Below are 17,983 nucleotides of genomic sequence, written 5' to 3'. Positions count from 1 at the left end.
CCAATATGAATAATTCGAAGATTGTACCGTTGCCTTGGCACTGAACGCCATCTTGCACATATTGCTATCAGGCTAGAGAATCTGGGTTCCTATAAGCACACGTATCTGAAAATTCGGAAATCTTTACACACTTTGACATCATACCGGATCACTTGGATCGTGGAGTCAAACCGAAGYCTGGCGGCTCCTTCTCTGGCCATATACCGRCGAGGRAGTTGTGGGTGGGAAGAAGAAGGCGGAGAGGGGGCTTTTTTACTTATGGGTCCAAGCTTGGGGGGAAGGTTGGTGGAGGGCTTTACTGTCAGGAGTTCTCTATCAACKCCAGCTTCAGACTTCCTGACTACTGCAGAGCTTTCCAAGCCGAGATTGAAGGCATTAAGGTAGCAGTATATWTACTRCTCCRGAGTGCAGCCTCTTTCAGAGAAGTGACCATCCACTCAGATAGCAGAGATGMAATACTAGCCATGAACTCATTAACAGTGCTTTCAAGGTTGGTCAACGAGCGCCTAACCTCGCTATCAGTAACAGCGAGATTCTTTGTGATCAGACTGTTATTTCCCTAAACTAAAAAATATAAAGATGTACGTATATAAACTGAAAATTTCAGATTGAGAAGCACAGGTGACAACAAGAGACTATCCCAACTATATTATAATACACACGTACATACATATTCAGCATTTGTAATTGACTATTTAGTTACGCCGCTGATTCTCACTTTTCCTACTTATAGACCAGAGTAGTTTCTAATAATATGCTACAATATACATATATGTACATATACAATATTATATGCATGTATGTATGTATTACAAAAAATAAAACATGCAATTTTTGACTTGGTAAAWCTAAAAATACATTCAGCGCCTCTGGCGCAACATCACAAATGAGATTTCAATGTCAACGGCCTTTAAAATTCATTATACAGGGTGTGCCAACAAAAACKAAATATGTGATGTTTTATTTATTTTAGTCATATTGTTAATACTTGACCAATAATTTCTATAAATCTTGTCTCAATTAAAAATGAAATTCAGAATTTTCATCAACTTTACCCAAACCCCTATGTAATAGAAGATATGTAAGCTCCTAATAAATCGACAAAGCTCCTTGAGTCTAACACAACTTTGTTGAGATGACTAAGCCAGTTTCGGTCATGTCTTTTGGTTCGCCGAAAGTAAGACTGCCGTAATGTTTCGACCTCAGTCTAGCAATGACTGGACAATAGGGTCAAAAATTTAATTACTGACTAGTATTTTTTTTGCCCTAAAGAATCACCCTTTATAATCATGGGAATTGAAATGAATTGACAGATAAACATAGGCCATCATATGTGACTACGAGCCTATGCACAAATACACACATAAGCATGCAAGCTCACACTCTCAGCTAGCGCAGCACAGAAAGTGATAAAACCCGATGCTATCGATAAACAGAAAGAAAGCAGTTAGCTGTGTCGATAAGCTATTAGACTACGGCACTCGGCAGAATGCTAATCGACTTGGCCAGACAACTAGAATTRTACATATACAATTGWATATAAACACATATACATATGTATATATGAATACAAAGTATCACGTGTGTGTTTATATGAGGCTTACACCCGAGCATTCTAGTTGCTTTCTGAGTTTTGTCTGTTTGTGTGTTCAGCTGTCAGTGCCTTAAAAATAACAAATTGTGACAAGCATTTGAAGCGACAGCACTACACAATAAGTTCAAAAAATATACAAAAAACAACAAAACATGGAAACAATTTGTTTATTTCGTAAGTTGARGTGGGTATTGAGCAAGCAGAGCTGGAATATAAGTATACGGATACATACATATACATCTAAAAATAAGAAAAAATTTATGTCAGASAGTTACAACCGTTAAATTCTAGTTAAAAGCTAACTTAGTTATTGGGATCTAGAATCTAAAAAAAAATTTAAAAAAAAAAACTACTTTTGCTTAATTTTGCCATAATTTCAACACATCACACATTTTCGTACACCAAAATCGTCACTAAGTATTTWCCTCAAAATTTAAAATTTTGGAGTTAAGCTGTTTTAACCTGCTGACACAAATAAATCAGCGTGGGAGCTGAAAACGCAGATAAGCTCGTTCACAACACCGATTAGTATATTTGTAGGCATTTCTTTGGGTCTTGATGGATGTAAGCAAATGCGTGAAAAGCATTAAAAGTATTTTATTGAATCCCTGAGTAGGTTTACTTTGTCATGTGTTCTTAAAAAGAAATGAAAAATATTGCAGTTCTCATAATCACGAGTTAGAGTTATCGAATTGCTATGTTTATTCTAGAAAATAAATATTGCACAGACCAATTGCGATACAAGCCGAGACCGAGTATAAACATACATACATTCATGTTCTTGTCTCAGAAACTCTCAAGTACTTTGAACCACTGATCGTATTTCCATACATATTMTATATACATACATACGTACCTCATAAAAATTTATAGCACAGTGAAAACTAACCAGTGGTAAATTCCCTTTCGAAGTATAATTTAGTTATTAAATTATTAAATAAATTTACAATTATTAAATTGTATTTAGTGCTAAGAAAATTTGTACGATCTCATCATCATCATATTCCGACCTAAGCCATGGAAAGCTTTGATGGAGCAAGAAACTCTTTTATGAAGATTTTATTGAAGACCTCGTTCAATGTAATTGGAATTGTTTTCATTAAATATTTAATTTCAAACACATCTCGCTGGAGGTGAATACTCAAGATCATTTAGAAATTATACATAGGACATAAACGCTAAAATATCTGGGTATAAGAATGGATAAAAAACTGACGAACTGGACTTAAATTCTAGAAGCATGCTGAAAGTCTGCAATAAAAACATGTCGCTATCAAGACTTATGGCAGACACTGGCGGTTGGCTTGCAAGTAGAAGGAAACTAAGAGAAGAAAATAAGATCTACGCGCAAAGAAGAGAAGACAACTCTGGCTATGGCGAGGAAGCGAACACTTGAAACCTGGCATGATCGGCGCGACACCATGGTGAGCAAAGGAAGATGAACCGCCAACTAATCATAGGTATACAAGGTGCGACCCAAAGTAAACATGACTTAAAAAAACAAAAAACACAGAACAAACAGCTTTTTCGGCAAAATCAATTTATTTTATTCAGAATTGTATTCTTCTGCTTCAATACAGCGGCATGCTAAAAAAGCACGTCGAACGAGTGTTTTAGCACGTTGGCCGGTATGGTCGCCAGTATGGCGGTGCAAGCCGTTTGAATGGCCTCTATGTCTGCATAACGCTTTCCTTTCATGGGCAAAGCCATATCATGCGAATACGGGTAATGGTTAATGGTTAAAATGTGATTTTTCGTCAAATAATGGGTCACAATAGATAGATGAGAGCAATTTTTGGTTGTCAGTCAATTTGTGCGGAACAAACCGTGTACACACCTTTCGTAAGCCCTAATATTCGGTCAAAATGCAATAAATCGATATTTTGGAGATGTTCAATTCCATGAATTTCAATAATGATTTCTGCTGATTTTTGATGAATTCACGCACAGTCACGATGGAATTTCCGGCGATCATGGATTTTGATTGGTCCACATGCTGATCGTCGTTTATATCCCCACGACCACTTTGAAAATGTTGAAACCACTCGTACACTCTGCTACGGGATAGGCAATCATCGCTATAAACTAGTTTCATCAATTGAAATGTTTCGGTAAAAGTTTAATCAGTTTCGAAACAAAATTCGCACCGATAACACAAACATACTGACACTTAAAACGCAATAACTTCACTTTCAATCAATGAAATGTCAAGAAATTCTCACTGGACAATCGATAAAGATAGCAGATTCTAACGCACCAGTCGGCACATAGATGGCGCCAGCAGGAGGAACTAGATTTAAAAAGTCCTGTTTACTGTGGAACACACCTTGTAGATATGTGGCACAATTGGAGGCACGCAGGGGTGAACTATTACTTTACACAAATGCTTTCCGGTCACGGGTAATTCCAAAAATACCCATACAACATGAGAACAACAGAAATGTCTGCATATATTTATGAAAATGAATCACTAGGCGATGTAAAACATACCTTTTCTGAATTCTGCCTATGGAAAGACGGAGAACATTAATATATTAACTAAAAAGGGGACAAGGGAAAGGGGCTCTCCGGCTGTGGAAAATTCAGATCAATAGAAGGTGAGCCATATAGCTTAATGCTGACTAGAAAATTGGTCCATCTTGGAAACCTTGTTCTTAAAGGGGTTCTGGTGTAGACGCCTGAATTTGAGGCATTTTTCATTAATTTTTTTGTATCTTTTTTATTGACATTTTAATTATATAAAAATAAAAAAAATTAAAAAAAACTGCAAAATTCGTCGAGATTTAAAGAAGATTCTTCATTAGTAAGGATGTAGTTGTTGGGTTGACCATTTAAAAAAAAAAAATTTACCCGATTTTTTGGACTTTTTCGAATTTTTTATATACTTTAATACTTCAAATCAAAATTTTTGGAAATCCAAGGCGGACACAATAGAACATTGCATAAAGAAGATATATACCAAATTTCAAAGGAATCAGTTCCGTAGAACTTAAGAACTTAAGAAATCATGTCAACCACCAAAAATAGTTTCGAGAAAAACGCGTTTAAAGTTTAGGAGACAATTCTAGTGAACACGGACGCCACGCCACAAAATCGGCTGTATCTCCGAAAATAAATCGAAAATGGGAAACCCTTCCAAAGTCATATTTTTGAAAGTCTAAACTTTCAAAATATGCAAAAAAAAACCTATTTTTTGTTTTTTTTTTTTCAAAATAATAAACCAGAATACCCCCTTATCCTTCTGTTGAAACTGGAATGTTTATATAGGAAAACAAAAAACATTAACCTCGCCCGCACCGAAACCATAATACCCTTTCTCGATACATAGTATCTTCTAGCAAATTATAAATATGTTGTATAACTAAATCTGACAGCATAATCAGCCAACGGTTTCTAGTTCTTTCTAACAACATATCTTTCTAACAGCTATAAATCACTTTCAATTCAAAATAAGATTATTTAATAAGAAATCTTAATTATATTCTCACTTCAAGTACACTCTTTAWCTTTTTGGATTATTTCTGATGACTTGTTAGTATGTGAGTTGACTAACATTAAATAAAACTAGACTAAACAGCCCGTTTCGTGGATTCATTAGATCATCGAGAGYACCATATAATATAACAGTGTTTTCTAACCCCTTTCAACWTCAATTTCTACTAATTCTGATTCTTCACAGTTGTCTCGAACGCGACATGCTAAATTGCGGTTTATTTATTTGGGCGCTTTTTATTTTTTTATATTTTTATGCTCGTATATAATAACAATAACAATAACAATTTTGCACCATTTATTCACAACTATCCAGCAGACTTGCATGGAACTCTCGCTCGCTCACGGAGACACTAATTGAAGAAAGAATTCATGCACGAAATTAAATGAGAATAAATTTCTTCATAAGTTCGCCTTAAGTCTGACGTAAGTTTTCGTGATTTTTTCAAGTTATTGAAGTCGTTATGATCGCTTATAAGTAAACTTGTTTGAATGTATGTAACGTATAGCACAGTTTATACGAGTAGCTACGACGAAATGCGGTGATCCACTGCGAATACCCGGTATTCTTACTTAATTATTATTATTATTTGCTTTTTAAATGCAATTTGTTCTAATAAACGGCTGTTTGTGTTGTATTTGTTGTTCATTTTATTTTGGAGGTGTTGCCCATAAGGTGGAGTAATTGAAAGCTTAATAAATTAACCAAATTTATATGCTAAGYTGGCAATTATTGCGGTTCTTACGCTGGCTTAGAAAAAAATCAACRAAATCGAAACGGAAATCGAATTAAAGCTTTATAAAGATCATATAAGCAAATTTGTTTGGGTTATCGGTGGATCATCTATACATTAATTGAAGAAATGATGACAAATTAAACTTGACTTATGATACCACGCGAACAAGCGCCATTTTTCTTTTAATAGAAAATTAAACTTTTAACTGTCTGTAGTCAGAAATATGTCTAAGAGAAACCTCCACATTCTATTCTCGAAATAGGTATACTGCTTGACTATTGAGAATATTTATGAGTTCCTATGGGAAAATTTGTTTCACGTCTTTTCACCCACTTGGTTTTCTTTCGACTTMATTTGAACATAAAGGAATTTATTTGGTTGTTGCCAGAAGGTGCCAAGCTTTACTGTGAACTGTTCTTGTGCCTTATCGACTTAAGTACTCTTTCAGTCGAAACGAATTTTAGTATTTTCCGAAAAGCTCGGAAATAGAGTTGAATTCGGTTAGTTAATGGAGTTTATTTTCGATACGTATTTGATTCTGCGAAAAAAATGAAGAAGATTTATTGTAAGGAGTACGAMATGTTCACAAATACTGTTATAATCAACTGAAGAGTGGCAATACTAACGCTGACATCATGCACTTAAAATAAGTCAAGGAGTGTCTGTCCTCATTAGAAATAGTACCAAGCTTTGTGCATTGGCAATTGCGAGTACCAGAGTCGATGGAACGACGAGCTGTACGAGATAAASGGCGTCATTGGCATAGTTCARCGAWTCAARATASATCGGCAACGCTGGTTAGGCAATGTTGTGGGGATGGAAGAAAAAACCAACCAGCTTTTAGGGTTTTTGAGTCCGTATCCGACGATGGAAACAGAAAAAGATCAGGTGGAGAAGGACCTGGYTGCACTTTTGAAACATTCTCAATTAGATTTTGTAGGGATCCTACTGATATACGAATATTAGAAACGATCTCTTTAATCTTTAAAATGAAGATGAGATAGATTTATTGGAACATCTGTAAAATAATAAAAAAAAAGCATATATTTGTTGTAAAATTTATGTGGATGAAAGTGGTAACCTAATTTTTTTTTTTTTTTTTCGGAACCACAAGAGGCTCTGCTGGTAGATGCCGTAAATAAATAAAATAGTACAATAAGAAAACGATCGCCTTAAATTTGTGTAGTGTACACATCGACAACCATCGACAAATCTTATAAGAGCTTAAAATTATCTAAAACTCTACCCTTTTCAATTACCTAAGTGAAGTCACTCTCTTCTAAACTGTTTTACTTCAAAGCAATATAAAAATTTTGGATTCCATTCAAGCTTCAGTAGGTTGAACAAAGATTCTCATAGAAATAGAGATTGGAAAAGAAAGTGAAATTTAATGCTGTGATCGTACGCGGATCGTCTTTGGAAGACTTCACAGATGTATGTCCACATTTTTAGTGCCTTGTAGAAATATAAAAATCCCCAGATAATTCTGAGACTATTAAGTTTATACGCTACGAGCGATTCTTCTTCGATCTGTCACTTCTTTGCTCAATATACATATTTTGTACACTACTAACTGAAACCGTAACAACAAAGTCAAACACTTGAATAAATTTACTCTATCTTTCTTGTATTAGGCCCGCTCTTTGTTCGATCTTTATCTCTAAAATTGTATTATGCCAGTTTATACCAGAACTTTGTTCGATACCCCTTATAATTCATAGTTAGATATTAATGATGCTTTCGAAAGCTTTAAAATATGTATTTTTCAACTACGCAAATGAGTTAACATATTTGAGACACAGCTCCCAAAAAAGCAGTTCATTTGGTCGAAATTTATTGCTTTGAAGTGAAAGATATTTCTTAATATTTTGATTTTTTGCTTTCACATCCCACGAACTTTCTTCTTTTCAAGAAAATCTTATTTTTTACTTTATTTTCGGGCATTCATTAATATCGTAAAAATTCCACCCATTAATTTGCTTTACGAGTCCAAAGTGGAAAATCATGGGAATCAATTAATTTTTGCAATCAAATTTTTAAACCGCAAAAAACGAAAATACATAACAGTATCCATAAAGTTAGCATATGAATACGATTGTGGGAAGGCATTTACATATAAACAAATATACGAATRTACATATGTATGTYAGTGTGCCAATATGTATGCTTATAAGCGCTATGTATCTATTGCGGTGAAACTCACCTCGTGGGTCGCATCACCAGCGTGTAACCGAAGTAGGAACTGCGCGTTTGTGGCTGGAAGAATTTCAAGTGTTGCGGGGCTGGAACTGCAATATTCGGTTGTTTTGCGAAGTTGAAGCCATCGGCGGGCCAAATCAAGGCGAATATGCTRCAGAGCAGAGCGATGTAGGTGAACGGCAGCTGGCTGTGCACTCTGCGGTGGTTTTTGCTCTTGTTGTGCTGCTGTTGCGTTGACATTTTGACACGTTCCGATTGATTTTGCAGTTTGCATAAATTTAATTTTATTCACTGCTTTTCACTTTTTTGTGTGTGTGTGTGTGTTTGGACCTAGACAACTAATTTATCACAATTGCAAAATTTGCTCGATTGAATTTGGCATTGGTGTTTCTGTTTATGTTTTTGTTGTTATATTGTGTGTCTAGGTGCAATTGGTGTTGCTGAGGTAAATTTGTTATGGTAAAAGTAATGTTTTGTTGGCGGAGGCTACAGATGTATTGTGAAAAAAATTGTTTTTTAAGCGAATAATAAATTATTATTTTTTTTAATAAATCAAAAAAATAGTAATAATTACATTAATCTGTGGCATATATCATATTTTTACGCTTTTTTGAGTCGAATTTTTTTTTAGAAATATTTGCTTCGTGCATATTACTTGAATTGGCGTGCTAATGTTGAATATTGTGAAATTTGTGTTTTTTATTTTATCAAAAATTTGGTATTTTTTATATATTAATTTCGTTACACTTTTTTCCAGCAGCCTAAAATTAAGTTATTTTTTTTTTTAATATTGAAAAAAAATGCTATTTCATTTCATACTTTTGTCGCTTCTCTAAAAGTTTACAAAAACATAGACATCTACTGGAAAATCGAAAAAAGATATTCCCTTCCCAAAGATATTAAGATGAATAATATTTTCCCCGAAAATGCCTTTCAAAAACACTGACAGTAAATACTACGATGAGCACAAWTAGTAAAACTTTGTTCTYAATTTATTTTTCAAAATYTATGTCGTCCTCCTCAGAGTAATTCCTTGGCGCCATTACATTTGTGACAACATTTTTTTCAATCCTCGAATCAGTTGTTAAAGTCTATGTTCGGAATAGCCTTGAATGCGCGTAGCTATTCAGGTTTAATGGCATTAATTGCTTCTAAGAGGTTTTCCCGTGGAGTCTGTTTGAGTTTGCTGCTTAGCCAGAAGTCACACGGAGTGAAATCAGGCGTCGGCAGTTCCAACTCAGTATGCGACGGTGCATTATCGTATTCGGTATTCCATTGAAAAAAATATTTCGACGACTTGATTTTCGCACGAATTGAAATTAAGAAGTCTTAATATTTTTTGCCCCGCAGTGGTATTTTATAGAAAATAGGGTCAGCAAAACATTATCCAGAGGAAAAAAGATTGTGCGTCCAAAAATGGCAAGGAAAGGGTCACACTCAAAGCRAAATTGCAACTATATTGAATACGTCTGAAAATTTTTGAGTTTAATGCCTTAAAATGCCCAAACAAAAAGTTGAAAAAAAACAGGCCGACCACAAAAAATTACTGTGAAAGTCAATTAAAATATTGCAAGATTGTCCATGCGCGATCTATTTAAGACCGGCGTATCCATTCACCAATAATTACATGCAAAAATATCTCCAAGAACGGCAAGAGACGACTTGTTAGGAAAATCTCTTCATTGTCCCGAAAACACACGTCCGCTACACATGACTAAGTCCTTCAAACCGCACGGTGGCAATATAATGATTTGGGACTGTTTCTCATAGTGTGGTGTCGGACATATTTTTTGGTTATAAGAAAACGTGGACCGCCATACATACGTTAAAATTTCAGATAAAGTCATAATCCCATATGCTGAATCGAATTTATCTTCAATTTGGCAATTTCAACAACAGAACGACCCGAAGAATACTTTGGGTCTTGCAGATAAAGAGTTTTCAGAYGATGGTGTTGATGTTATGGCTTTGCCAACACAATTACCAGATCAAAATCCAATCGAAAACTTATGGAAAACCGTTAAGGAAARTGAAATCAAACTGCTATTTTTTTAGAATAGAAAATAAGTACTATGAATTAYTCTATTTTATTGTCCGTAAAGTAGCTTTGAAGGGTATTATAGCTTCAGTGCAACCAAAGTTACATTTTTCTCTTGCTTTAATTTTTTTGTACATTTTAATTTTGTTAAATTCACTTTTAAAAATATTATAATTTGTTTTTTTTTTTAATTTTTCCAAATTTGTATATTTTTAGTCACATAAATTCTTAAATCAATTAACAATTTTGGTACATATATATTATTATATTATAGCTACATATGTATGTATGTATATCATATATATATTATGTATATACACAAATATTTTTTAAACCTTCCAGCGCTTCGCAAAATACTTTTGATTTCTTTTTAAGAAACCGCAATTCTTTTATTTCTCAAACAATATTTTTTGCAAACTCAAAAGTATGCTTGTATKTATCCACATATTCATTAATTTTTTGTATGAATTCTTAATTAGCATTTATGCTGTCTTCCYTTAAATGTATAATGATTTAACCTCCCCATCGTCATTAATCACAATTTGTGCGCGGAACTTGTTTATCTGCTTCTCTTTGCCATTTCGGACGAACAGTAGAGTGAGCTCAACCACCAAAAGCGACTTGTGACTTTCTTGGACACATACATACATATGTATAAAACACATTTATATATTCACACAAACATACATACACTTATAAGTATGTGTTTGTGCGTAGTAATTTTCTCGCTATACAACGCAACACCGTTGTTTTTGTTTTTTTTTTTTTTCGAACTCCAATTCAAGAAATATTAAATGAAGCAACTGATAACCACTACAACAACAACAACTACACCATTCACTCAACACTTGGAACACTTCATTTCACTAATTCAATTAAAACGCGTTGYGACAGCCGCAGTTGCAACGCCACTCCACCGAAGCGTCACGAATAGATCACAACTGGACGCGCAACGAAATCAAACTGACGCACGCACCGGCTGCCGGTTCACACTCGGTACGCTGAAACGCTGATTATGCGTGCGTGTGTATGCGCGCGTATGTGTGTGTGTGCATTTTCTTTTAGTTATTTTTTTGTTGTCGTTGTTGTACGCTTAATTTGCGTTGTGTATCAGCGCGCTGGCTGGCAACGCCGCCTATYACTTGCAAAAATATCTCTAGCTCACGAACTGATCGCGACTGCTCGCCCGCAACTCTTCTCTGCTGGCTGATCACGGGGCAGAAGCTGCAAAACAAAAAAAAAAAAAAAAAGCATAAAAAACCAAAAAGTGCCACAAATAAACGACAATTGCGGCGACGGATGTGACGATTTTCTCCACTATTTTTCCACAACACAATTTTGTTGTTATTTTTTTATTGTATTTGGTTTTTGTGTTTTATTTATTTTTTTCTTCTATATATTCACGCTTTTAATCTGCTCTGCTGCTGTTCTGTCGTGTTTAGCGTTGTTTTTGTTGTTATGGTTGTTGTTGTGTTTGTTGTAATAGCACTTGTAAGTAATATGTCCATTTATTGGTGTTGTTGCCGTGGTAATTGCAATCGTTGAACATAAGAACATACATATGTACATGTATACTTACATTAAGACTATACATACATACATACATACATATATATATATATGCATATATCAATACAAACGTACATCCCATGTCTATACACAAATATACATACAATGTAAGTTGTTATTGGTTGCATACGAGCCGAACGCTTGATTACACCACCGGATAAGTGGCTTCTGTCGCCCGTTGCACGTCTCTCTAACCGACCTCAAGACAACACGACAAAGTCTGTCTACAGGCTCCACTGGTAGTTAGTCATAAAGAGTGATTATGGAGCCCTTATTATTTATTACAACTAAAAATAGTACTAATATCAACATAAGTATGTATTTGTTGTTGTTGCAATTTCAATCATATAATTTTGTTGTTGTTGCATTTAAAAAATAGTATCACTTCAACTTAGTAATATCTAACTACATAATCATATATCTTTTTTTGTTTTTGCATTATAAAAGACTTTTATGGAGTTGTTGTTGTTGTTAAATAAAAAAATTCTATCACAGAATTACAATTTGAGATATTTTCTGTAATAAATCAACCATTAACAAACTCAAACACCCTCCCACTAACTCCACTCAAATCACTTTAATGCCACACACCTCTACCGCCCACTTCGGCGCGTGCACTTCACTTCACCGCACCACAAATTCCACTTCCACTTCAACGGCGACCACTGCTCGTCTCGGTTTCATACAAGTTTTCGCGTTTTCGAAGTGCAYCGACTTTCCAACAACTGTTTTGTGTCTCTTTGCTTTGCAACCGTCTTCGCCAACAGTCCAATTGAAAATGACCAGGCTTCATTGGCCCTAAGCTTGGCTCAGCGTCGCTTGACTATAGTCTGCTGCGTGCAGTCGTGCGCCGAGCTCTCCACACCGGCCGGCTGGCTGGCTGTTCCATTCCACTTTGTTCGCTGTGCGCCTTGTAGTTTTTGTTGTTGGGCACCGGCGCCAACTCTAGTTGTCTTTGCGTTTTGTGGCTTGTTGTCTCTCAGTTGCACTGCAAGTAATTGTGGCTGCTCCGAGCAAGCGGGATTCATGTGATATGCGTGCACCACAGACGAAAATAATATCACACATTCAACATAGAAATATGCGCGAGCATTGAGGGGGAAAACAAGAGTGAAAATAATATAAAAAATAAAAATAAAATAGCACACAAATTGAACTGCTCAAATGAGAGAGCTGCAGGGAGTGCACCGAAAGGGTGGTTAGCTRTCCCATATGTGTACACGTGCTTAGCTGGGTGAGGGTGGTAAGCGCATGCAGGCTTTTAATAGTTACACTCTTGAGCAAGACTCTAACATTTTCATTTCAAGAAAGTTTAGTTTCAAATTTCCTCACAAACGTTTGTAGTATTGCTATATTCGTATATTTACTATATACGGAATTTCAGACYCACTACCTACCTCCCAGGCTTAAGCTCTAGTCAACTGCCCCGATCGCTTTGAGTGTTTGACAACATTTTCTGATCCGTACCCACTTTTCTATAACATCTAAAATAACTAAATTGAAAACAAATATGGAGAGCATATGGTAGTCAAAATGAAGCTGTTTTAATTTACTACTAAGCCTAAAGTATCCGTTGATCTTGCTTTCTTCAGGCTGGATAAGGATGGGTCAGGTTGTGACCAAGGACAAGATGAAATATTTGCTGTCATCAAACAGATGTCATCGCATTCGCGACTTGGCTCCCATTTCACTATTGACAGTCATAACTTTGAAGTCGTAAAAACAATATCAGCCTTGAAATCTAAAGCAGAATCATTCTTTCCAACAGGTGCTACTTTGAACTGAGTAGGCAATTGGGAAGTAAAGTCCTCTCTAGACGAACAAACACCAAACTATAATATATAAGTCGCTCAATATTCCCGTCCTACCAAATGGTGGAGTGACGTGGGCATCTGATGGTCGGCCCTAAAAATGTTAGGGAGAAAAGTTTTTCGGAAGATTTATGGTCCTTTACGCATTGGCCACGGCGAATACCGCAGTTGATGRCATCTCGATGAGCTGTACGAGATATACGGCGACAATGACATTCAACCAAACCAGAGGCAACAGCTGCGCTGATATTTCAAGCTGTCCGGATGGATAAGAACATTCTAGATGTAAAGGTTTTTGATTAGGTACCCGCCGGTGAAAGCAGAAGAAGAGAAAGACATCCACTCTCTTACACTTTGTTTCTCGAATTGACACCAAATAACGAAAAGAAGAAATTACTGTCTGACTGATGGTTGCCACGACAGTTGCATCTGCTTAATCGGAACGGCGATGATWTGTCTGGTCACGAACTCTGCTGCATTTCCTAAAAATGTTTGGGAAATGTTTTCTTTTGCTAAAATAACTTTCGAAAAACAACGTGAAATTAAGAAATGATATATCGGGAATACAAATWTTGGAAAATTTAAAAATGCGTTGGTCGAAACGATCGAGATTGCTCCATGAAGCCCGATTATAGTGATCCACTGTGAATTGCGGCCAGGGCATGTCCGAAATCTATTCGACGTATTGTTTCATGTCRTCGACGTGCTTGATCTGCTTRGAGTTTWTGTTCTMATGAAAATTAGTAGGTTTTTTAGAATTTTGGTTCCTAATCTGCTAAATCTGACGCATAAAAATAAGCGTTTATTATCTTCTCTGACTAAAGCCCAAAATTCGCCCCACATATTATCTCCTCTCAACATAGACAGCGCTGCTTCTTTTGTAAGTATTTGTTATGCTACATTTTTGCTCGTCAATGTCTCTATCCCTTTTTATGTCGTGACGCATTGCTAGCTGCAAGGAAATATTTGAAACAATTCTCTTTTTTCTGAAGTTCAAGTGCTATCAAGAAGGTCATTTCAAAATATGTTGCTGAGTGAAGTATRGAAACTTTGCAATCCAACTCTGACGCAAAGATTCTACACAGAAGCCTACAATGAAATGCCTTAAATAACAGTTAACTGGTCCAGAATTATGAATCACAAAGAACAGAATGAATCATTAACCGCAAAATTAAGTGAATGCAGTTTTAGTTTCTGCATCATATTACTAGGCAAATGGTATTTAAATAAAAGAGAATTTCTACTGATTATGTAAAAGTAGATGCCATAATTCTTATGTGCAGATCTTGAATTGGAGAGAAGGACTATAGTTATTGGCAAATAAACCATATAATTGTATTTATTATAATCTTTGCTCTGGATCCCGCAAAAAATTTCTCTTTCGGAACTAAGTGTTGGACCCATTGAATGGTCAGAACTTATAATAATCAGTGAAGATTTAGAGCAACTCTTAACAAAAAATAAAAAAAGAAAAAAATTATAAACTGACCAACTCTAACAAAAAGCGCCTTTGTGGCTTTCCAATAAATTAACGCCGTTTATCTGAACCAAAATACTGAATCACCATTAAATTGAACTGATAAAGCTGATCGTAGTGACTTAGTAGTACTCATATCGCATGGAACATGATGATATACACTTCGTTATTTACTTTGAATAGATTATGCTAATGAGGGTTCACTGAACTAGCATCTGAATATTTTTGTCTATAGTATTGGTCATACAAGTATATATAGTTTATCTACCATAAAGGCATTTCGCAAATCCAGAACTAAGCAGGTGACTACTGTGGGCAAAAAATTGTAAGACTTTTAAATTCAAATTACACGCTAATTGTTTGACGTGAGCAAGTATTTTTGGTACAAATTATACAAACGAGAACGCGATTATGGCCATCAGTATCAACTGTTGATCAACATGTCATTAAAATAAATAAACTGGTGCTTGAGAGTCGGCGATAAACAGTCAGAGATCTTACATCTTACTGRCATCGTTGAAATACTTCATGAGGATCAGTGAAAACCATTTTGAAAGATCATTTGGTCCTAAGAAAAGCGAAAACACAATTGGTTCCAAAATCATTAAATTTTTTCGAAAAACAGCGTCGCGTTAACGTAGGTGGAGCGATGCTTCCCGACCACCAGGATGTCATGAAACGTATTATTACTGTTGATGAATCTTGGATATATGCTTATGACGCGGTAACAGACGATCAATCGGCGGAATATCGTGGCAAAGGTGATCCGAAGCCAAAAACCCCACGACAGAGCAGATCGAAAATTAAGGTTACGTTGATAGTTTTCTTCGATTATCGATTTTGGTTTTGATTGTGGTGCACACCGAATCCCTGCCGACCGGCCGACCGCTCCGGGGAAACCGTTTTGAGTCAGTTTCAGACGTTAAACTGTTTCTAGGATTGGAAAAAACGTTGGCACAAGTGTATTGGGACCAAGAGGAATTACTTCGAGAGGGACAACATATGTAGAGTTCGAAGAGAAAATTTAAAATTTTAAAATTTTGAACAAAATCTTGCCATTTTATACTCACAGTAGTGAGTTCAGTAGACTGAAATAATCATATATGTTTATGTACATATGTAGATGAAACAGGAATAGGCTACTGATAGGTACTTTTGAAACTTTACGTATATACATTTTTTATTTCCAAATATTTGGATTTATATTAAATTTATGTTCCCACGCTGATATTATAAATATAATATTTTCAAAAAATATCTCATGCTGCTTATCAAAGCAATTAAATGAAACAAATTGCTTGTCATGAATGGAGTCTTTTTGGTTGTTATCAGTCGCTGAGCTCTCAAAATACCTACCTCAACGAATCATTATGAATATTTGAGTATATTCTCACTATTAAATWTTACCATAAACATGTGTATGTATATACAGATGGAAGTGGTTTGTGCATTCAAAACATTTGTTAAACTTTAAAGCAGCCTTTATTTGTTGTTGTAACGGCCAAGCGTAAATAAATTACAGTTTCATATGAAATGGAAATTGCTGACAGCAGCTTGTTAATGGCGCCTGCAGATTGATAGTCGCTACTAATTTAAAAAGTATTTGCACATAAGTACTAAGATACATACATGTATACGTACATATATTTGTTATACCATATATGTATGTATATACATATATATATATATCTGTACGCAGTTACGGGAGTAAAAAGTACATAATACTAGCAGACCAGCGCTTCAGCAGCAGATGCCGTCATTGAATTGCAAAGGCTCGGACGTCGCTGAGTCGCGATAAGTTGCTTAACAAAGGCTCCGAGTATTGCACGTACCCTGTTATAAATACAATAATAACAATAAAAAAGATTTAATAATCTGTCTCTTATACACATCTAGATGTGTATAAGAGACAGGTATTGCACGTACCCTGTTATAAATACAATAATAACAATAAAAAAGATTTAATAATATATTTTATTAATTATGAAATTCATGCAACTATAAAAGTACAGTATCAACTATTAATCACTTATATTTAATATAGCGTTCTCCTATAAGGCTTAAACTGGTTTCAAATAGAGCTATATTTAGGTGAGCGTCAGTTTGTCACTGAGTCACATTTTATCTTGGTACTATAACGAGCTTCGTCAAGGTCAAATTTTAGCCACACATTTATTTTCATGAATTTCTTTTTCTTATATCCACATTTTTTGATCATGAGTGTCATTTGTTTAGCAAAACTTGTAAATCTTATAAGCTAGAGTATTTTCCCCCAGTCTTTTAGTTTAACATCATGCAAACCCACCGACTTTAAAGAACGCGCTAGTATGTATTGTTCAGAAGGTAAAAACTGAACAACTCATATGAAGAAATAACGCCTTAGATACCTTTCCAGCTACTTTGTTAAAACATCATAAGAAAAAGCCCAAACTAATGAAACTTATTTAATTTTGTAGCCAACTACCGCAGGATAAGCGTCCCCAACATGGCATAAAAGGTTCTATCGGGCGTACTGTGTGAAAGATTAARGCCCACCGTTAACAAGCTATTTGGACCTTGTCAGTGTAACATCAGGCCTAAAAAAACAACAAATGAGCAAATATTAACTGCGCGCTGTTGAAAGCACGATTATAATCGCTTAAGCGGTGTTTACGCCAATAAAGCTGAAGAAGTAGACTTGTGGATTGAATTAACGCTTACAATACGTTGGACAATAGATGGTACTGCTGCGAAGTCTTTAATAAAAAGTTACAGATTTTTTAATGAACAACAAGAAGTAAATAATCAATCGAAATCGGAGCGGTACATAAAAGTGCAGACCACAGCCTGTTATGGCAAATTACCCGATATCTAAAGAACTGAACTTTTASTCCTTTAGGACACAATTGTCTCCGCGAGTTGGAAAGTTTACGAAATTATCAATCCAAACATGGTTCACTCGAAGTACTTTTGAKTTTTTCGAAAATGAAGATAGACAGATAAAATTTACTATTCTTGCGGATCAAGTAAGCAAACAAGAAGCGGATGCAATTTTTGAGATACTTTCTTTTCTCTGCATGAATCTGC

General features: G+C 35.3%; 1 protein-coding gene across 4 annotated transcripts in view; it reads right to left on the bottom strand.

Annotated features, from left to right (window-relative positions):
* LOC108978025 (integrin alpha-PS3) overlaps positions 1-12,388 on the bottom strand; it is a 42,869-nt gene extending 30,481 nt beyond the window's left edge. Inside the window, exons 1-2 of one of the 4 annotated variants that reach the window (XM_018948096.1) lie at positions 12,221-12,388; positions 8,027-8,508 (exon numbers count right to left, since the gene is read on the bottom strand). In XM_018948096.1, the coding sequence (XP_018803641.1) occupies positions 8,027-8,262 (236 nt within the window). In that variant the 5' untranslated portion in view covers positions 8,263-8,508; positions 12,221-12,388. Of the gene's footprint in view, positions 1-8,026; positions 8,509-10,880; positions 11,094-12,220 lie in introns of those variants that run through there. The other 3 variants (XM_018948099.1, XM_018948098.1, XM_018948097.1) reach the window with 3 other exon arrangements.
* Between the last annotated feature and the right edge of the window lie 5,595 nt (positions 12,389-17,983).

This window comes from Bactrocera latifrons, unplaced genomic scaffold (genome assembly GCF_001853355.1).
Source record: "Bactrocera latifrons isolate USDA-ARS-PBARC rearing strain unplaced genomic scaffold, ASM185335v1 scaffold_99, whole genome shotgun sequence".
In the NCBI taxonomy this organism is placed as follows: domain Eukaryota; kingdom Metazoa; phylum Arthropoda; class Insecta; order Diptera; family Tephritidae; genus Bactrocera; species Bactrocera latifrons.
The sequence above is the reverse complement of the archived record's forward strand: the minus strand, read 5'-3'. Positions and strand labels throughout refer to the sequence as shown.